Source organism: Leptopilina boulardi, unplaced genomic scaffold, assembly GCF_019393585.1.
Source record: "Leptopilina boulardi isolate dan_hultmark-lab unplaced genomic scaffold, ZJU_Lbou_2.1 LbouV2_123, whole genome shotgun sequence".
Lineage (NCBI taxonomy): Eukaryota > Metazoa > Arthropoda > Insecta > Hymenoptera > Figitidae > Leptopilina > Leptopilina boulardi.
Window position 1 is genome coordinate 5,705,263 of NW_026137667.1, and position 23,399 is coordinate 5,728,661.

Below are 23,399 nucleotides of genomic sequence, written 5' to 3' on the forward strand. Positions count from 1 at the left end.
AGAATCTTAATGCTAAACATTCCCTAACCAGAATTTTAATTGAATTAACCAAAATTCTGGTTGGAATAACCAGAATTCAGTTTATTTTCATCAAAATCATAATGTTAAACATGCCCTAACCAGTATTTTAGTTGAAATAACTAAAATTCTAGTTGAAATAACCAGAATTCAGGTTATCCCTATCAGAATCATAAAATTTTAATGCCCTAACTAGAATTCTAATTGGAATAAACAAAATCCAGTTTATTCCCATCAAAATCATAATGTTAAATATACCTTAACCAGAATTCTAGTTGGAATAACCAGAATTCAGGTTTTCTCAGCCAGAATTTTGTTTACTGTATACGTAAAAAGAAACTTTGCAATTACATATTCATGTTGTGTTTATTAAAATTATATGATCACTCAAAATTAAAAGTTATTATTGAATCAATGAGGTTTTGGCCCCCCGACAAAGAAAGTTAAAAAAATTATCTTCCAAGGCATATATGGCAAGTGTGTATATGCCTACCTCGTTTCGGCATATATTGAACGCATATATACAAAAATTGCATGTATAAGGTTAATAAATATATATGTAAAAGAGGTAAAAGATCAAAAGGAGAAAAAAAAGAACGACAACAACAACAGTGAATATATCAGAGAGATGCAAAATTAAGTGAAGATGATATAGAAAGAGAGGTTGAAAAGTAACCTAGGAAGGGGGAACGAGACATAAGACGAGAAGAGAATAAGAGAAGGAAATAACGTGATCGTGAGTCTTTTCTGTCGAGGGTGTAAGGGCTCGACGAAGGCGATTCATTAGTCGAACAACACGGAAGTGTTTCGAACAACACGCCTGTTTCTTGACATATGTGTCTACCAATGCGCGCCGCGCACATACGTAGAAATGTTTCGCGTGAGTATATATAAATGTGTTTGACAACTCCATGCACGTATATGTGTGTGTGTGTGTGTTTTTTTTTGCCCCTCACGTATGCAAACATTAATGCATGTTTGAGATTCACAAACACCAAACTTGGATCACCCATAATGCTTTACTCTCGGCGCGCCGCGCTCTTTGTTATAAATGCACTACGCGGTGGTCCAGAAGCTCTTCTTTCCTTCTCTCATCTCAAACACGAAATAATCGTGTCGCGATAATTCTTACTTGGTGATTATTTAAGCGATCCGCACTCACATATAAACGTTGCCCAAAACATAAAAAGAAAACATGTACCGCGTTTCGCCGAAAAGGCATATTGTACATACGAATAACAGCTTTTCAATTTACAGCGCCAGGTGTCTTAGTCATGCATCTCGTCGCTTCGTCGTTATACATTTCAGATTTCTTTCCTTAAAACATGTTGCACATCTTTTTCAATTTCATGCAATAAACATATACAAGAGAATTTGGGACATGACACGATAATTATATATTTTACTTTTTAAATTTTGTCATCATATCTGGTTTATGAATATATATTATTACTTAATTTTCGTGACAAGAAAAAATAAAGGACAAATCTTGACATGATTCGACAAACAATTAATCTTATAAAAATATGATAATTATTAAATGATGATGTAATTTTTTGTTATTTACTAATGATAAAAGAAAAGAAAATTTTTTAAACTGTTATCAATAGTATATCGACCCTGTATTGAATTGCGACCTTATAGGAGCAACAACATACACGTTGATTAATGATGTGAGATGTATGGGGAAAATAAATTTTAGGACTTAGACATACTCGAGGACGGAAGCTCTCGAGTTTCACAGATATCTTATATAGTGAACTATAATCTATCTGGGCATAAAATCATTATGAAATTCATACCGTTGTGAAATACGGATGTTATAACAGTTAAATCAGGTCCGACCTGTAACCACCTAAAATTTATCACCCAGATAAACTCTGAAACACAGGTAGGGTATTTTTTTTTATGATTATCACCGACGGTGATTATTTGTTAAGCATAAGGTGGAGAAATCGCCTTTCAATGTATGTTATATGTAAAATATAAATTGAAGGTACAAAAAAATTTATATAAATATGAGAACAATATTTGAAAAGGCTTATATATGTATGTATATTTAAATTCATATGACAAATTTTTTCTCTAAAGAAAAATTGAAAAAAAATTTGAAATAATATGTTTTGCACCATATTGTTTGATTGTTGGTCGCGTAAAGTTTTAGTCATATCATATATAGAAGAAATCGAAAGACATTTAACTATATTATAAGGAAAATAATAAAAGATATTGTTAATTAACCAATGCAAATGGGGCCACAATTGCAAATAAAGAAACATTAATAATTTCTCCATATATTCTTTTATAAATGTGTTAAATCATTTATTATATACATCTGCCAAAATAAATTTTTATTATTATTCGTCGCCTTTAAACTTTCATTAAAAAAAAAAAAGAGAAACATACATTTTACATGTTTTACTGTAAAGTGTACATGAAAACAATTTTTATCCCGCCCACGATTGTTAATACCCCTGATGTCATCTTTTTATAACGAAAACAGCGTTCTCAAAAAAAAAGAAAAAGTCGAAAGCGTATATAATAATATGCGCAAGAGAATGTTTAAAAAAAAAGATCGTAAACTCTAAAATGACTTCTCTCATTTTCGCATAATAATTATTTAGAAGTTTTGATATCCTGTTTAACTTTCGTATATATATATATATATATATATATTTCAAATATATTAAATTCTCGTTTTTCAATAAAAATTGAGCTCAATTCATTCACATTTGCTATATAGTCTTCTTTGTTTGCCATCATTAAATATTGCGAGTTCAATAATTTAATAATTCTTTGTGAGCTTTAAAAATGCCCTGCAGTTTACGGCGCAGTTAAAATTGAAGAGTTATGTACAGACGATATATAAAAAGGTAATAAACGTCAAGATGAAAAATCTTAATTGGCAACGACACAGCTTTTGGATGCATTAAAAGCTGAATTATGCTTGCTCTGACTTTTTCTAGAATACTTTTACTTTTTTATGAAAATGAATCTGTTTCTTTTACAATCGTTTTATTGTTATTTAATTACTTTCAATTGTTTCTCTTTTTTTTTTATCTCATATAAACGCTTTTATTCCACAATTTTTTTTATTTTAGGGGTTATGATTAAATTTTCCTTCGAAAAAAAAAAGTTTTTTACCTACAATTATTTGTAATAATAATTTTTTTTTTTTGGTGAATAATATTTTTTAATAATAAATAATATTTGTAAATTATTTTTAATAATAATAATCTTTTTTTTTAATAATTATTTTTATTTATTATTTGAATATTATTTTTTTTTTTAATCAAAACGTTTGTTTCTAGTACACGTTATCAAAAAAGATGCTGATTATTCAGAATGTTGCAGAAAATTGCGCACAGCAGTGAAGTCTGACCGGACACAGACTTTATCTACTGGAGCGCATTGATTCTCAGCAAAGCATTCTAAGATTTTTCCGAGTTAAGCTTTTATTTCATTGCTCTCCCAACGCCGCATTTTAGATAGATAGTTTTTTGTATTACGTAGAAAAATAAAATAATTTCTCTGTTTTTATCTTATTGTTCTCAACTAAAAATTTAATGTGTAGTTTACTTTTTTTTTAATCATTTATTCCTTTTATCAAAATATTTATAAATATTAAATAAATTAATGCTGATTTTCAGCACTTATGTGTTAAATTAAAAGAAGCAGGTAGGTATGTGCTGAATTTAAGACAGTGCTTTTTAAATTAAGACTTAAATCAATCTTAATTTCACGTTTTACAGCAGTTTAAATTAAAACTAATCTTATTTTCAAGACTAACTTGGATCTTAGGGCAATTTTTTTTACGCTCTAATTATTTAAAAAAATTTTTTTATTTAAAATTTAGCAACATTTAAATGACAATGTCTATATTATAAAATTTATTTTTCCATTCCTGTAAAACTATGGGAATACAACTCATTCCACATAGAATCCCATGGGTCCTTTTCTGTGGTCTCTCGTGCCAGTAAACAATTGTTGGGAATGAATGGTTTTTTTTAAAGAAGGAAGAATGTAACGTCTTTGAACAGTCGTGTTAAGGTCTCACGAAGCTTAAAGCAACGTGGAATAGTTCTAAACCCCGGTGTTTAATAAGAAAAATGGTCAGTAACTTATTCCAAGAACGACTTCTTTATATATATAAAGAAACAAAATAAAGATAAAATTCTAAGTTTGATATATAAAATAATTAAATTTATTTATTTCATTATTATAATTGTTTTATATGTATTACTATATATATATTTCATTGATTTTTAGTGCATTTCTTTACATGCGCATAATTTTTATTGTCTTCATTTGCATATTATTATAATTTCTCTTGAAAAAAAATTTTAAGAAAAGAAATAAGCGAATCGCTCTTCTATATATTGCATAACTTTCTTTATAATACCTTTTTGTCAACCATATATAGTGATACCCATTCTTATCTCATTTTTAGCAAAGGTTACGTAATTTTTTGAGAGAGGGCGCAAGCTATCCAAAGGCATAAAATAATTGATAGTCCGTATAATAATGAATTATGATCGTGAAGTCATCAATCTTATGAGCAATTTTTATATTATGAAATTAATTTATAAAAAATCAAATAAAGATCAAGGATATATGTTTAACAATGCTTATTATATTCGCCGCATAAAGATCCTCTGTATGCAGAACAAAAATTTAAAAAAAAAATCTGATTTTAAAATACGCCTAAAATTAAAGTAATCTTAAAGGCAAGATTAATTTTAATTTAAAACATAAAATTGCATAAAATTAAGATCTTAATTTTGTATGCAGATTTTAAAATCTAATTACATATCTTAAATTCAGCAAGGGTTACTGATTTTCAGAACTATCTTAAATTCAAAAAATTATTAGGTATATATTATATTACAACTGAAAATAAGAATCATTAACTTAAAATAAGACATTCTTTTTTACTGTGATTAAAAAAAAAAATTTTTTTTGTAATTCATACCGATTGCAGTGTCGTTTCAATTCGCGTCTGATGCTATTTCGCGTGCGAATAAAACGAAGAGCACCACTGCCCAATGTACAGGATCGTTTTTCCTCCTTATCATTAAGCGAGCGTAATGAGAACCACTGCTCCAAAGGGGGACCATTCCGCAACGCGTCATCCATTTCTTTTCGATACATCCTTCTATGGCATGTAGACTTTTGCAGAAAGACGCGATATTCAATCGTTTTTTTTTTTTCGTGTTTCTTTTTTTTTTATTTTATTTTATTTTATCCCTCGTGAAGATGCGAATGTCCGTGAAACAAAAACACATCAATATTCTCAAACCCAGATTAAAGATAATCATGACGATCTGTACTCTTCACCCTCGGTGCACTCTTTAACCTATAACGGATCCTATATAGAGTCCTAGAATCTGATGCCGTCGATCAACAATTGAGATCGATTCCGAAGGTCGAAAGATCTCCACATCATCATCATCATCATCATCTAAATTTGAATTTTAAAATAAAAAATTTGTTTAGAGAAAAAAATGATTTTTCAATAAGCAAATTTTTATAATAAAAATATTATTTTATTATTGAAATTAAATTTCCTCCAAGTTAAGAATATTGTTTCCGGTGATATTGTTTATGGAGTCGCGTGCGTGGGGTGAGTAACATTACGTAACACTATATATCGTACGCACGAGAGTGAGTGAACGTATATATAGAGTCGAACGACCGGTCTCTTCTCTGGTTCTACCGGTCGTGAGTCCAAGACCCTAAAAGAAAGGATCTCTCTTTCTCTCTCATGCAAACACACACTGATATTACGATCCGATTTCCGTTTATCAAGTCCTTCCCAGGTACCTCAAAACTTGAAACCTCCCAAGACCTTGAATCTCGACTTTTTTCTGTGTCTTTTTTTTTTTTTTTATTATAAGAACTGAATCTTTGTTTCGGTCTCTAGCTTCTGTGAACGATAGTTTCAAAATAAGATTCAATCAAGCGTAAAAGAGGGTCCCCCACACACCATAGATTGAAAAACGCCTTTCGATGTTACTTCACTGGTAGTTAATATTCGCGAGGGTCGCACGTTTACTTCAGGTTGGATTCGGTCTGCTGCTCCTGCTTCCGGAACGCATTATTGCACCAAGTTCAAGTTGAAGAACCAAGTTCCGCGCGCGGTTTTCTCAAGTCAGACACATATAGTTTTTTTTTCATCAGTTTAATCGAAATAATTTTTAGTTATTAACATACCTCACTAGCATTAATAGTTTTAATATTTTTTTTCCACTGGTAACACTTAAAAAAAGAACCCCCCTTAAACTTCATTTTAATGTATAAAGTTTATTGGTGAAAGTTTTTTTTTTAAATAAACATTTTTCTAAATAACTTTCATATATATATAGCACTACTATAGGGAAGACAGGTACCACTTTGAAGATCGGCGTCTCACCGGGTAATAAAAGCACGTAGGGCCTGCACGACGCGCCGAGAAGGACTGCCCGGTTTTCTCTCTCCTCTCTGACTTTGCTAACCGATCTCGGACTGAGTTCCTCCTTGTAGAGTTCGCTTTCTTACGAACTCTCAGGCTTCTACAACGTGACTATACACCGTGGTCAGGTTGTGCCACCATTACCGAGTGGACGGCTATACGACAAGTCGGCCCTTTTGCTTATTATGGTGCTGCAAGATTCGCGCACGTTTCTCAGTCAGGCAAAAAAAAAAAAATAAATAAAAATAAATAAAAAAAAAAAAGTTAAGCGCGCCATTTCAATAGGTGTATTATCGTCGAATCGCTTTGACCAGTAATATCAATGATGCTTCAAAAAATTCTTTTAAAAGTGTTTGGAATGTCGTTGCAATAAAATTTATCCTTATTATTATATATATAAGAAAATATCAAATATCCGTATTTTGAAAAATCACAGTGAAAAAGAAGATCTTATTTTAAGATAAAAATAATTGATTTTAATTTAAACTACACATTTTTTTCCCTCAAATAACAACACGAAAACAAAACAAAGTGACAGCAGTCAGCGCTGTACTAACATGTTAAATCATTAACCGATCGGTAATGTAGAAAAAATACAACTAAATTTGTTTTGTAATAAAAATATTTCCATAAAAATATTTACCTTAATAACGAATTTTCAGCTTCCAGGAGATTCTGCTTCCAGAAGATTATTTCAAACTAAATAGCCCTCGGAGATCCCTACTTTCAAGTTAAATTTCCATTCAGAAAATGTGAAAAATAACCGTCAAAATAGACCGAGTTCTAAAAAGTCAAAATATGAAGAATTCTGTGTCCTTGAAGATAAGATGCCATCGAGGATAGAATCTGCAAAAAGAAAAATTAAAATACTATCAGCGCTGTACTAACAAGGAGTTAAAATTTTAACCGGTCGGTAATATAGAAAACTATAAAAATAATTATTTCCAAATTTGATAAAAATAAGTATGGCATCGAGACTAAACCTAAAGTAATCGAATAACACAAAAATCTTGAAAATATGACTTATAGTTATACTCCTATCTACATTGAAAAAAAATTCTAGTTAGAATAACCAGAATTCTGGTTAGGGTATATTTAACATTTTGATTCTGGTTAGGTTAACCAGAATTCTGGTTATTTTAACGAGAATTCTAGTTAATTCAACTAGAATTCTGGTTAACATAACTAGAAAGTAATGTTAAATATAGCCTAACCAGAATATTTTTTTCAGTGTATCGAATTAAAACGTTGTCACGTTCAAAAAAATCAAATTTGTTATTTAAATCATAAACGTCAAAGAGACTATAGCAAATTGAAAATGTGACGATAGTTTTACAAAAGCCATAAATATCAATCAGATTATATTGAGTATTGTTCAGTCTAAATAATTTTACAATAGAGATTTGCTATTGATTAGCATATTCTAATAATTATGCTAAATTTTGTGATATAAATTCAACGATATTTGTTATTTGTATACAAATACAAAAAAAAAGATCTGAAAACAATAAATTTCAATTTTTATCTATAAATATTCCCTATATACTTTAAAGAATCAACACCTACGCCATTTCCGAGTTCATCGGCTAAAACATCGCAAAAGCAATGCAAATTGAGAATAATACATTTAAAACTTCATTTTTTTTTTATGAAAAAAAAGAAAATTTTAATTAATTTTTAAATTTAATCTTAAATTTTAATAAATATTAATTTTTAAAAAATAAATTAAAATATAATAAATTTTCATTTATTCTAAATTATATGAAGAAATAAATGATCAAATGATACATACAATATGTATACTAACGGTCATGAAACGCCTTCTTTTCAAATAGGTTAGTTCACATCAAAATACATATATGAAACATTGATGCGCTGAAGAAAAGTATTTATGACCGTTAGTGCATAGAAGTTATAATTACAGTTGTTAATTGTTTCTAGTTATCAGTACCGTTTAAATCAATTTTTTTAAAATGAAAATTCGTTTTATATCAAATCGAGAAGAAATGCAAAAATATACACTGAAGGCTATTAATCTATATATCGTTAAAAGTATACTACTCGCTTATTTTCACCTTCAAAGACCTTGAATTGCATCTATAACGAAAGTATAACGCGTGCCTTAAAAGAAGTAGAAGAAGAAGAAGAAGAAGAAGTAGACGAAGAAGATAAGGAGTGGGAGGAGTTAAAGAAGAAGAAGAAAGAAAAACGACAAAAATGAACATGAGTTCGATGGCGAAGACAGTTGAGTAACGACTGACATGGACTGAGATTGCAGCTGCAATGGAGATCGAACGACGAGTTACGCTTGCGAGCAAGGCCGCCATCACAATTCTACGTACGAGGGTTTTAAAGTATGTACAGACTAAAGAGTTGCGAATTTCTTGGTATAGAAGAAGGCCTACTACCAATCGTTGCTACACGCGAGGTACAATGTTGCTGGTGGTACCAGTCAAACGAATTAATCCCACAATCCGGTTATTTAAAATTAGAAGTCATGAAAACTTATTCAACAAACATTGCTTGGAGGAAAAAAAAACGTATATGAAATTTGCAATGTTGTTAATAAAACAAAGAATAAATCCTCTTCATTTCAGTTTCTATCATTTTTTTTTGTTAAAACCCACGTCAAGAATTTTTCTTAAAACAATCTTCTTTTAATATTTTCTATAATTAAATTATTATTGATTAATATAATCTTTCAAGAGAAAAGAATCAGAACTTTAATAAAAATAGTTCATTAATCTTTTTCCCTCTTGACAGAGAAGTCATTGTTCCTCCCTAAAAAAAGATTCAACTTCTATGATACTTAAAGTCATAATTACTCTTTTTCTTTTCCGTTCGTTATTTTTATTTATGCATTCGATGAACCTCTCGCTGGATGAGGATTCATAGAATCTCTCTTTGAATTTCGAAAACGTCACTCAAGAGTGAATTCTCATTGTCAGAGGATGAATCGCAGAATAATCGATATTCAAAACTGAAAATGGACAATGGTCCACCAAATTAAGTTAAAGATGCGATACTCAAAATATCTCTATAAATATGAATAAATTGAAGAATATAATAATTTGAATTGACGAAAATTTTTGCAAAAAGAAATATGCCCAGAGAAAGTAGAGCGACAAATACTGAATGTACTTTTAATTACACTTTGAGTATATATAACCCAAGACACATTCCAAGCTTCATGACTTAATCCAAATGGAACAGGCTCTTCGAGTTTGTCGCGCATTGTATGCCATCGTGAATTCCAAGCTCTTTATTCTGAAATCTGACAAAAGAGGACCAAAAAGAAAGATACTTGAGTCAAAGAGTATAAACCTCCTAACTACATCTCGTTAAACAGAAGAGAAAAAGAGAGCCATTCAGATCACCAACGATCCCTATGCACACATGTTTTATAAAATTTCGTACAGATCATTTTTTTTTTTTGTAACTTTTATTATTTCTACTGTTTTTCCTCGCATCAGCTCATTCACTCTCACACCCACTGTGATGAATGGCACGATGGCACGCACAACCACTCGGCTTTATGCTAATTAGGTCTCTAATCAATATATCGTTTATTCTTACTAGCAACTACATGATACTTCTTTCCCAGTGCCTTACTTATCATTATTTTCTTCTCGTGCAAACCGATCGTATAATGGTTTTTCGTATCTCGAAATGTGAAATTGAAATGAGATCCTGACGAAGAAAAGGATTGCAAAATATTGGCTATTGAGGATCTATTGATACTGATACAATATAAAATGAATACTATAAGGGAGAATATATATACAATATTGAAAGTGCTTTCGCTTTTTCAACTATATAGAACGAGCAATTATTTGTGAACTCATTTTGAAAATTTAATATTATATACAGCGGATATTAAATTTACTCTATTAAAATTTTAATATATCATTTTGTTGTAATTTTTTTTTTTTAAACTTTTTAATTCAAAATAGAAAAATTTGCACTTTGTTTTGATTTATAGATTGCATTTCCGGTTTTCTATATATGCAGACACATGACAACCCTATAGAAGTTGAGGGTTCTGCCCTGAGGATGTATCAGCATTATTTTCTAACAACATGTTTTCAAACCAACGATGGACAGTGACATCCCGATAAATTGACTGACTTACATTATGCAATCGAAATCAAGTCAATCTTTTTTCTTTCCTCTCTCTTTTTTTTTACTTTTCATTCTTTCTGTATATGTATTTTATATATAAAAAAACATTATTGTATAAAACAGTTTCGTCGACCACCCGCCGATGGCGAATGATCGACCACCATATTCTTTTCATTTAACTTCCGGCAAAAGTTCATTGATCTCTTTTATTACATTTTTTTTCTCTACAATCTCCCTATATTAATTTAATATAGAATTTTTTACTAAACAATTTATTTAAAAAAATATTAAAATTCTATTAAATAATGAAATTTAAGAGAAAATTAAATTTGAATTGTAATTTATTTTTAAAACTTAAATGTTTTTTTGACTTTTACATCCTATATTTAAAAACTTGAGTGCGACTTAAACGATTTAAGAAGATTAAAGACTTGCAGGAGTTGTCCAAGTTATCCCTGACCTATTGGCTTTTTAGTTTGAAAAATAACAGCCATGAATTTAACACAGCTTTCAAATTTCACGAGGGTCAAAAAAACAAAAAAAACAAAAAATATATTTAAGACCCTCAATTTTAAATAGATCGCAATGCCACGTCTTAAAATTCGCCTTTTAAATAAAAAAAAAATTTACTCATCTATAAAAATTGCAAAGTGTAACGAAAAAGAATTATTAAAAATTTTTTTTTTCCTTTTTTTAAACGTGAAAAAAGAGTAATCTAACTGCCCCTTAGTACTGACAACTGGAAACAACACCATGCACTCTGGGTTGCATAATAGAAGGAGTTCAAAAAGCTGTAAATTACTAATTTCTAATTCCAATTTTAATTATCTTTCATTTTTTCCAAATACTTTTAAAATAATGAAAAAATTATTAAATGTGACAAAAAAAAAAATTGAAGAATTAATTTTTAATTTAATTACAATATTTTAAAAAACATTTCTTTCCAGTTAAGAAGAGAAAAGAATTGTCAAATCAAAATCAAGATCCACAAAATATTCTAAAAAGAATTTTACATAACTTTATCATGAAATGGTATTAAAGGTCAAACTAAAAGTTGGACATCATGAGAAAGGAAAGTTGTGTCTCTCCACTATAAGGTACCATTTAGTAATGGTGAATCGTTGGGAAATGTCTTTTGTCTCCAAGGCTCAGGAGATCAAGATGTAGTACGAATCGTCATCTTAGAAACTCACTTTGCACTGTATATATATATTCAATAAGAGCAAAATCCATTGTCATGAGTTTTTATCAGAGTTCTCTTTGGAGTATATATATATATATATATACATATATAAGTGCAAAATATGATACAAAGTTTTCGCTCCCGCGCCCTCAGGGCGGGCGAAAGTACGACTTTGAACCCTTTAATGCTCGCGAATGCAGACACTCACGGACGCTTTGTTGCGATGATTTATGCGGCTTTAGATGTATATTCTCCAACCAAAGAGAAGATCCTGGCACATTCGCGTCACGAGTTCTCATTTCCGGGATGTCGTGAATCAAAATATCACGCCACGAAGATAATAAAATCTCGTGCATCTCGAAGTGTGTGGCTAATAAGAGAATTCAACAATTTGCGACAGATATGATATGTTTGAAGAGACTAAATTGAATAACCAAACTGAATCTTAAAAACAATATGAAAACATTAAGCAGACAGAAAACAATTAAAATTATTTATAAAATATCCATCAAGGGTTGCGAATTAAATTTTTAAAAGTAGAAATAATTATTTTCAATTTAAATAAAATTTTATTTAAATTAATTCATTTTATTTCATTATTAATTTAAATTAGTCGATTCTTGAATATACAAGAAAATTCTTGACATAAAAAAAGAATTTGTTAAAAATCAAATTTAATTAATATTTTTTTGTGTAGAATTATTTAAATTTGTTTTATTATTAAATATTTAAAAAATATTAACAAATACCACAAAATATTTACAATTTATAAATAATTTGCAGGAATGAAAAATTGTAAAGTTTGATTTTTAGTTTTTGAATTTATAGGTTATGTTTTCTAAATATAGTAATGTAGAGAAAAAATAAAAAACAAAATATGTAAAATAATTATACAAAAAAATAATCACTCACCATTGTTGAATTCGTCAATAAAAGAAGAAGAGGCGGAAATATTAGGAAATCTCTCTTTTTAGTTCTGCGTGTACATCCAATGGCAGATTAGTTAGGAATAAATATATTCAATTCTGAAAAATAAATAATAAATCAATAACAAAATTACTATAACAATTATTAAAACTGAAAAAAACACTGCAAATATTATTTTCTGAAAACAATCAATTTGTAAAACTAACATTGTAAGGTTAGGTTTTCGATGTTAAAATATAATAAATGCAATTGATTGGTAATTTAAACAAAATACAAGTAAATTGAATATCATTATTCAAACTCACCTCTGAATACTTTATATTTAGATTCAAAATTCGTAAACACAAGCGGTCAATTTTGTTTATATACACTTGGATCCGATATTAAAATTCACTACAAAAGCACTTGAATTTACACTCTCCGGAAAATTTATACTTTACTACAAATTACGAAATTTATTTTACACATCAATAAGCTTATTCTTTTGAAACTAAAATTATAAACTTAGAAAGAAATAAAACAAAAATAAACGATCAACATTATCGCGAATCAACGTCTTTTTGGCGCGATTTTACTCCGACTCGACTGATTGCGACGCCATCTTGAAAAATTGGGAACTATCAAACAGCGCCGATTCCTACTTCCGAGAAAATTTAAAAATATTCTATATTCCGAAATAATCTAATTTTTTCAATAAAATTTAGTTTTCTACCCCACTGACTGATGCAAATACTTTGAATAATGTGCAAAATACGATGTGAAAAGAAAAGACCGGCCGGAATTCTCTACATGCTGCTTGTCAATTTTACTTTTGCTCAATAAACAATATTTTTCGCGATATTTCCCATATTCTAATATATCACTATAACCGAAAAGCTTTAATAATCACGACACACGTACACTTTTGATAAATTATTAGTTTTAAATGACGAAAAAAGTGAAAAAAAATAGACAACACTACTTGCAAACAACTACTTCGACGCCATCTTGGCACAATGAATGCTGAGAATTTTTCAGCCAATCAGATTCGATATCGATTATGCGGGAAGTTATACATATTTAAATGTTCGATTTTGGAATATTTTAATTTTGTCTTTTTATTAATTTAGACTATATTACTTAAATATTAATCAATTATCATAACCGGAAATATATTCTAATTACAAAATATGTTGAATTTGTTATAATTATTGCATATAAATAATAAAAAATACTAAAAAATTAAAAATTATTTTTTGATAGCTTCTTGCGCGCCATCTATTGGCAATAGCTTGAAGTTGCATGGCGGGTAAATTCTACTTTTTCAAATAATACGAGAATATTTTAACATATTTCAATTTTTTATTTATAAAGAATGACCAATAAATATTAATGTGATATATCATAACTGGGAAGTGTGTTTTATTTGATGAAGAACTAATGAATCGTTTGTTAAATAAAGTATAATATAAGTAATTTCCTGTGCAAACCGTGAATCTACCGGAAGTGTTGCCTGCCAATTCTCAACAGATAAAAGATGTCGTCGCTCTAATCGCCCGCGCGAAGTTTAGCTCTCTCAAATTTCTTTCATTATCTCGAAAATAAGTGTTAATTCATCAAAAGATTACTCGTTAAATAATTCAGTAAGTTTAGTGAATACTTTAATATACAAATTTCGAAAAGTTTATATGAATTAAACGAGTTTTGTGAATTTATTGTGATAACCTATATGTTTATGCATTGCCGGCTGTGAAATTTATTCTGCCTTTTCACGTGTTTAATTTTACATTTTTTTTTTTTTGCATCAGTTTTTCAAGATTTTCAAGAAAATCAAGAGGTAAACTTCTCTAGTATAAGGTAAGAGATTTTTTTTGTTTATTGATATATATTGAGAGAAATTCTTGTGTTCCATTTCCCCCTTATTTCCCCCCTTTGTCCTTGAAATGTTTCTTGATGAATTTTCCAGTGATATTTAATTAATTTTGAATGGATGAAAATTTTTTTTGATAGGCATTGTTTAAATTAAAATTTAACTTATTCTAAATATAAATAAAGAACACAAGGTTATGGATAACTGTTCTATTTTACTTGATGGTAATGTTTTGTTACATCAGCTTGAATACTTTGTTTTCAAAGTCTTCGATCCCCTTGGCAATGCTGAGACATGAAATATTGTTTTTTCTTTATCTAAGAAAATTGTCACTATACAAAATGGATTAATTATGGGCTATATTTAAAACGAAGGAGGGGATGATTATCACAAAAGTGTCGCGACGATTTTTTTTTTGTCAGATTTTCACCGGAAAAATCTGATAGTTTTTAATTATTCTATCGCATTTATATAATGGTATTCGAGAATTAGCTTGATGTATATATAATATATTTATATATATGTATACATTTTATACTATATTTGTAATAACGCTGCAGTACTGAAAAATGTTTCAATTTCCCTAAATTATTAACTCCAAATAATCAATCAATTTACAAAGTGCGATTTCAGAAGCTTTTGCAAGCATTTTTTTTCAATCTCCAATTTTGGAAAATATATGTTTTGTTTAAGAATTAAAGCATACACTTTCTTAATTTTAGGAAAAAAATTCAGCATTTTATTTTATTGAAATGTGATAATAGGTCATATATCATAAAAAGAAACTTCGTGATATTTTTGTCTATATTAACTATTGCAATTATCAATTTTAACAATTAATGAAGTAAATAATTATTTACAACAATTACAATTTTCCATCAATCACGATTCAAATAGGTACTAATTAATATACATACAATTCTTATCCGCCATGTATAATAGTTAATTCATAACGTGATGTTTATTACAATTATCATTATGCTTAAGATAATTATTCAATACCAACAAGTTGAGATTAATAATTCTCAGTGAATGTTTTCTTGAAATTCAAAATGAATTTTCAATTATTTATGTAGGTCTTGCCTGTATTTTCAAACGATGCTGAATTATTTCGTTTCTTTCTTTTATTACCAAAATTTGTTTTTATATATGCAAAAAAAAATATTGCACATCTACTGCAACTTTTAATAAAAATTAAATTTTAATTCATATTTTTTTCAAGTTCTAATAAAATTCCATTAAGAAATATTCATGTTATGATTAAAAATTGAAAAAAAAAATTTTGTTAAAAACTTTCAATTAAAAATCATTAACAATAAATCTAACTTTTTTTTCATTTAAAAATAACCAGATTTAATAAATAGATTTAAAAAAAAAGTAAATTTTAAAAATTCCGAAGAACGCAAAATACAATTTTAAAAAAATAAATATACAAAAACAAGATATTCACTTTCTAAAAGTATTAAAAGTTTGTGCCTCTTTGGACGAGATAATAAAAGCGTTAGTGTCGTAAAATAATTGCGAATTAAAAAAAAAATTAATAACTTATAATTATAATTTCAAAAAGTAGTCGAAAAATATTTTCAGAAATTCGTTTAAGATGAAAAACTGATAAATTTTCGGACAAAAAAAAACTGGCGTTATTGCATATTTCTCAATTTTGCAGATAATACTTAGTCACTTATTCAATATTGTATTCGGTATGTGTATACACTAAGTGATAACAAAATACTGAATACAGTCATGAACTCGTTAATCTTAAGCGCTATTTACAATTCCATGTAAAATCTAACTAAGCTCTTCGGCTCAATAATTAATCATTCCTAATATTTAGCTAAATTACTTATTACAGGATAATTATTTATACATAGTATAAGTATGCGCAAATGATGGAATTTCCGACGTTTCTTTTTTGTATTTCTTTTTCGAAAAAATACCATGTCATTTAATTCAAATCGAGTCAATGTTAAAATTTTCGTACATTTTCATTCTTTTTTTTCCCGCACAAAAAATAAAAACTACACTTTTAATTTGAAAAGCAAATCACTTTTACGTATCACAATATATATATATATGTATATATAAATGATAACTTTAACACGATTTGAATTAATTTATCCAATTTAAACAGTGGAAAATCCTTCATTGGATTTTTTTTTATCTTTCCTGCACGAATAATGTGCAGGATATAAGAAAATATAATCACGCTAAAAAACCAATTTATAAATTATTATCATTCGTTTTTTCTAAAGAATAAGAAAAAACGACGAACTCCTTTATAAATATACGTCGGAAAACAATAACCAAATTAGATTTGAAAGATAGATAAAAGAAAGTGGACTTCTAACATCTAAATTACTCAATTTAAGAATAAATGTACATACAAAACAAAAATATACAGATCTCACTCTTACAAACTGCAATATTACAGATTGACGATTGGAATGAACGTTATTGTTGCATCGAACACATATAGGTATTTAAAATTAGTGAAACAATTAGTAGAACTGTATTATTGTTCCGTTGAACACTTCTTCTTTAACAAATACAATTTTAAACACACAAAGTGTGAAATTCACTAGAAAAAAAAAGCAAAAGTAAAAGTTCATTCCAATCGTAATGTGATCGATCATTAATGATTTTCATTGCTTGCAAAGATTAATTTCAATTTTAAGAACGAAAATCATTTTCTGACACATATAACTTAAATAATTCTAAGCTAAATATAATATATATATATATAACTTGTTCCAATGATGGAATTTAAAAATTCGTAGCTCTGCTAACGTTTTATCTAGAAGAATGATGCTTTGTTATTACAAGCTGGGGGAAACTTAATTGTTAAGAATGAGACAAATCAATTGTTGAGATTGACTCATTTCCCAAAAGCAATCGTAGCCTTTTAACAGGTGGTGGGGGTGGATTAAAATCGAGTCCACGTCTTTTGTGTCGCCTCTCGCGATTTCGTGTTTTATGTTTTTTTCGTCGCCTCGTATTTTCAACACCTTCGACTTCAACAACTTCATATTCGGGCTCATAACTATCTTCACTGAGACTTGTACCCGATTCCATATTATCATCCACAACTGGTGATCGTTTCATACGCAATGTCAATTTCAATCTTCCACTTGTTTTCTCAGGTGTTGTTGGATATGCTGGACAATCCGAATTTCCATTTTGCCATTGATAATTTGGCAATGCAGGAACTTTCAGAAAACTTTTCTCGTTATGAATGACGATCCTATAAAAAATTTAAATAATCAATCACTGATAATATGCGCACACTCCTTTTTTCAAAAATAGAATTTCGAATTATTTATACGTTCTCTTTGCTCCAATATTTTTTCATTTTTCTTAAATTATTTCACGATTCTTCTTCAATTTTAGTAGAAAATATTGATTCAAAATATTTTTATTAGAAATTTTTTTTAAATTTAATAAAAAAAAAAATTTAATTTGATAAAATATTGAAAAAATATTTTATTTAAATATATTTTTCTAAAATAAAGTTATTAGAAAATATTTTCTGACCTTTTTTTTCACAAAGAACATAAAAACTCTGAAAAAAAATCATTTTTTATTTCTTTATGTTCAGGAAACAAAAAATAAATGAATTTCAAAAACAACTTTTAGAGAATCTGAAACTTAATGATCACCTTATTTAATTTCATGATAATAAAAAATTATGATGTGTATAATTTGCAGTTTCTAAATTTTCCTTATTAAAATAAAATAGAAGATCACAATAAAGCAGACATTTCATATGCTGAAATAAAATAGTAAAGTAGGAAAAATAAAAAAAAAAAAGAAAAATTTCTTTAAAAATGAATTAAATTTAATTGTAATGAAATTAATTAAAATTGTGCAATAATTAAATTTTGAAAAGTACATTTTTATGTTTAGTTTGCAAAAATTGCATAATTAATCATTTACCCATTCGGCTTCTCTTCAATTTTAATAGAACTTTTTCTAGACGGATTATTGCTATTAAAGTTATAACTCTGTTCCTGTGAGCTGCTCTTAGTCCATTGATCTTCAGAAATTAAATTCTTCTCAATTTTAATTTCTTCCTTAATTTCTGGTTTTGTTTCTTCTGGTATTCCCATATCTTCTGGTAAATTTGTCTCCTGAATTGGAGAACGTCTGTCAAATTTATGTCTCATAACCGATGACAAACTAACACTCTCAAGATTACTGTCCTTTTCGCTAAATTCATAAATATCGCCCTGAATGCCCGAATCATCGTCGGCTGCTGCTCCAACAACAGCTGTATTAATAATTTTATCGACATCTTTTTTTTGACTTCTTGTTAATCTACCGCTTGGATTTGCAACATAAGCAAGTTTCTTTTTACTAGACGTTGATATTGTTCCTGTTGTTAAACGACTTCGAGATTTTTTATTACGTGACTTCGTTGATTTTCGACTTGATTTTGTTTTTTGTTCTTTTCGTGGACGTAAAGCAACATCGAAATATTCACTTCGTTTTGGTAATGATCTTTTTAATGTTAAATTTCGATTATCTTCGGATTTTTTTGTATCAATTGAATCGTCAAAATTTGTTTGATCACAATTATCAATTCCTGTATCTATTTCCGATTCGGATATTCGATGAAGTTTAGCTTTTGATAATTCATTATTTGAACTACTTTCAAGTGAATTTATCTCATGAAATCCTTCAGCAATTGATGGTTCCATTGAATTGATAATGGAATTTTTATCTTGATCATATTTTACAAGATCATCGCTAAATGTCTCCATTGATAGGCCTAAAGAATTTTTCATATGAAAATCATCAGATTGATTTGTTTCACTGAGATAAGTTGAATTTTTCGGTGCTTTTCCATGTACTGGCGATTTTCGACAATTTGGATCAAGTGGCATTGAATCTCTCAAATTGTGTTTAGTGACTTTTTTATCGTAAAAAAATTGGTTCAACGATTCATCTGTTCGAGATGGTGATGCTGAATCTTTGAGTCTATTTACGTTCAGCACTTCATGATCACAGCGTTCAATTTTACATGTACTGACACAAAGATAATTGCTATGTCCATTTTTTGTTTGTAAAACAGATTCATTTTTATCTAAATTTTGTGTATTGTAGAGTTTCGAATGAGCAAAACTTTTATTCTCCTCAAACGAAGAATGATGTTCTTTATCATATGAGGAATGTTCAGAGGTTTTGTTTTTATTATTGTGAGCTTCTGAATTTGAGGGGCAGTGAGCTGACAATCTATCGGTGAAATTATTGCATCCACGTTGCTTGGGAATGTAATTTCCTGTGGCAGCTGATCTTAAATTTGGAATTTGACTTTCATCATCTCTAATTGAATTTTCCATGTGATGATTGTGAGAATTTAAATATGCACAATCTCGTTCTTTTGATACTCGATCGGAATCTTCTTTTCTGTGTGATGCTTCAATTTCACTATGATCCTCTGTTAAATCATCAAGCAATGAAGATGAACTTTTATTTTGATTTGTTCTACCCCTTTTCTTTTGAAGTCGTGAAGCACTAAAACGCTTCATATTATTTCTATTATTATTTCGTTCAGTCTTATTAACTTGCTTATTGCGTAGATTTCTCGTTGCCGATCCAGCGACAGCGTTGTTATTATTTTGTTGTCGTTGATTTTCTTGTGAATTCTCTTCATTATTCAACAAAAGTGGTTGTTGTTGAGCAATATCAGAGAATCGACATCCTTGTGCTATAAGTTCGGCATCGTATTTAGTCAGGCCTTTTCTTCTTTCTTTCATGCATAACGATTGAGGCGTTACCGCAGCATTTCCAACTAATAATTCATTTTTCTCAGTGAGAGTGCTTTCTATTTGAGGTTGCTTGTTTCTGTTCAATGGTTGTTGTCGATGTTTTGTCCGGTTTATACGATTATCAGTTTCACGTAGCCGATAACCTGAAATATAAAAATTAATTTCTATTCAACTTTTTTTCTAATCCACTTTTCTTTTTTTTTTTATTTATTTAAGAATTATTTAAGGAAAAAAAAAAATTTTAATTAATCTTACCAGATGATTGATCATCTCCAAGTTTTTGACTAGCAAATGCGCCTGTTCCACGCCTTTCACAGGTTTCGCATTCGCAATAGCAATTTCCATCACCAAAAAAATCTTCGCCATAAAAACAAGTGATTTCTTCGCCTGCTTCAATATCTCGTAAGGCTTTAACGCAAGCTGTATCTCGACCGGTTGCAACAAACTAAAAAAAATATATTTTTCACTTTCTGGAATATTGTATTCTCACAAAATCTCTCTATTGATAATTATTCGCTTTCGATAAAGAGAGAGTTTTATTTTTATTGCAATTTTTTAAAAATATTTTATTGCATTTTTAAAAAGTTTCTATGAGTTAAGAACAATTACTTTGCAATTTGCCCTGCAATCATGATTGATGTATGCTGCAGGACCAAGCCAAAGTTGAGCGCAATTTTTTCTGCAACTAAACATGACTGAAAAGTCATTTTTTCCCGGATGTAATAAAGCAGCTTCCTCCTAAACGAAAATGAAGTAAAATTAATGAATTTTAAGTTGAAAAAAAAATTTTATTCACTACTTGATGAATTTTCATTCAAAATGAAAATTTTATTTACCTTTTCCGTCAATTCTGCGATGCATCCCACGAGACAAGGAATTTCATCGTGTTTCAACCATTTACGAGTTGCGCTTATTTTTGCACCCTTTTGACCTTCTAAGGAATATCTGTAGCAAGCCTCAATAGCAAATCCAGAATCCTTATCGAAAACCCTTAAATATCGGTATATCTAAAAAGAAAATTATTTAATTAAAAAAATTATTTTTTCCTTGAAGAAAATTTAAATATTTAGACACTTACGTGTTCCTTTAAGTTCCCTTGTTGTTGTTTCGATTTTGTATGAGGTAGACGAGCTCCCCAATCACCTCCAATTAATTTTTTGTAGGTTTTTTCATAATTTTGGGTTTGGATGAACTCTTTGATAATTTTCCGAAGCTCTTCCTTATTCGCTTTTAAAGGCCTATACCTGTTTTTAAATTTGATTTTAAAAATTAATTCACACAATAATATAGAATTTTAAACAAAATTAATTTACTGGAAGTTTTTTTTTTTTTTTAGAAACAGAATTGAAAATAAATTTCAAAATTTTTACCTGACATTCATTTTATGAGTGGTAAATCCTAAATAAGGATCCAATACGAGGGAAGTAGCTAGGTCGTCATTATCAGAAAGTTCTTTGGGTGTCATCCCACCACCATTTGTACCTACATTAGGCTGCATTTTGGAATTGACAGAGGTGCCTAATCTTCTCTCCTGCTTCCTCGCTACAGCTATCGAGCCCTGAACTGACAAGCAATCTACCACCATTCTGTAATTTTTGCATTCACTAAAAAAAAAAAACAAACAAACAAATGACAAACAATTAAATTTGAAAACAAGACAATGAATTACTTATTGTAATCAATTATGTGAACAAAATTCATTAAATCTCAATTTCATTTAGAAATATGACTTGTCACATTTTTAAAACGTCAAAATCGTTAAATCTCACTCATATTTTTTTAAAATTATAATACATTAACTAGTATAAAATTTAGAAATCGATAAAGACTAAAAAAAAGTTTTAAGATTAAAAAACAATTATTAGTATCACAAAAACTTGTAGTAAAGTTTTATACTTGTTTTACAAAACCATGAAAATATTTTTTAAAACAACCTTCTAGTTATTAAATTTTAGTAGACATAAATTTAGAAAAAATCCAAGACTTTATTCGTATTTTTTTTTTTTTTTTTTAATTTGTGGTAAATGTTCTAAATCAATTAAATATTGTTGTAAATAAATTTTTCAATGCTGTGCAAAAATAATACTTTTACAGCTATTTGAGTATCATATACTTGAGACTTTCTCACATGACAAGCTGATAAAATACAATAATTTAAACATCCTTTAACTTTATTAAAATGTAAATTAAAAAAATAAATACCATAATATTTTTCAATTAATTAATTAATTAAAAAAAAAATCAAGTTCGCCGTTTTTCCAGGGTCAAGTTCTGAGCAATCTCAAGATACATACTTGACACTTGAAAAAAAAATCCAATTATTTCAGGGTGTGTTGGTTGTTTTTATTCGAACACGAATTAAATCGATTAATCATTCAAGAATGTAAAATAACTTTCTAGATTTATATACACTATTTGTAAAAACGTAAAATATTTTTTGGCAATTTGACACAGGAGTTCTTGGCGATTTACAGAAATGGCCGCAAACGAAGCCAAACGATCCGATAAAATGACTTTGTTAGAAAAAAAATGTAATTGACCCTGTCATATTTCTACTTCACTGATTAATATTTGAAAATGTTGATTGTCAAATATTTTCATGCTCACCGTAATTATCTGCTCCGAAAAGCATAAATTTCGCATTTTGCTAATGATTACCGACTTTTTTCTCACTGCAAAGAAGACGCGTTCTGATCTATCATGGCAGATTGACCAAATCGCACACTTCCCTTATTTCCACGTTGATTTATTAAATCGAGTTGAATTATGCGAGAAATCAACAGATGCAAAATAGGAATTCGGGGGAAATTATTACACTAATATTTAACAAAGAAATGGAATCACTTAAAACTGATAATTAAGAAATGAAATCTTGTTTTGGGCCTACACACAACTTCGCGTACGATTCTATCGTGTGCATTCCGATCTAGTTACAAATGTGGGTTTTGGCTCCATTAAGTCTGGAGGAATTTATACTCAATAACATCGAGTAAACTTAACAAAATAAAAGTATTAAAATTATTTTTTGTTTTAAATGCAAAACCACATTTCGAAAAAGAAATTAACAGCTTGTTATGTAGT

At 28.8% G+C, this 23,399-nt stretch overlaps 3 protein-coding genes and 1 long non-coding RNA gene across 5 annotated transcripts in view; 1 reads left to right on the plus strand and 3 right to left on the minus strand.

The window, feature by feature from the left end:
• LOC127290673 (protein Shroom) overlaps positions 1–5,184 on the minus strand; it is a 240,866-nt gene extending 235,682 nt beyond the window's left edge. Inside the window, exon 1 of the mRNA XM_051319427.1 lies at positions 4,991–5,184. Coding sequence (XP_051175384.1) covers positions 4,991–5,169 — 179 coding nt within the window. The 5' untranslated portion in view covers positions 5,170–5,184. The remainder of the gene's footprint in view (positions 1–4,990) is intronic.
• Positions 5,185–7,111: 1,927 nt separating this feature from the next.
• On the minus strand, positions 7,112–13,685 carry LOC127290674 (uncharacterized). The gene is made up of 3 exons (XR_007844400.1): positions 13,007–13,685; positions 12,687–12,799; positions 7,112–7,315 (listed from the first exon to the last, which is right to left on the minus strand). It is a non-coding gene; the product is annotated as an uncharacterized LOC127290674 (long non-coding RNA).
• Positions 13,686–14,218: 533 nt separating this feature from the next.
• The window catches only part of LOC127291061 (dihydropyrimidinase-related protein 3-like), a 29,449-nt gene continuing 20,268 nt past the window's right edge, over positions 14,219–23,399 (plus strand). Inside the window, exons 1-2 of one of the 2 annotated variants that reach the window (XM_051319972.1) lie at positions 14,219–14,323; positions 14,489–14,537. The gene's annotated coding sequence lies outside the window, so the exon portion shown is untranslated. Of the gene's footprint in view, positions 14,538–23,399 lie in introns of both variants that reach the window. The other variant, XM_051319971.1, reaches the window with a different exon arrangement.
• Positions 14,745–23,361, minus strand: LOC127291058 (histone-lysine N-methyltransferase KMT5B). Its single transcript, XM_051319966.1, has 8 exons — positions 22,926–23,361; positions 21,689–21,922; positions 21,397–21,562; positions 21,155–21,325; positions 20,928–21,056; positions 20,574–20,763; positions 18,484–20,461; positions 14,745–17,791 (listed from the first exon to the last, which is right to left on the minus strand). Exons 2-8 carry the CDS (start codon positions 21,901–21,903, stop codon positions 17,392–17,394), a joined length of 3,249 nt encoding a protein of 1,082 aa, XP_051175923.1. The 5' UTR covers positions 21,904–21,922; positions 22,926–23,361; the 3' UTR covers positions 14,745–17,391.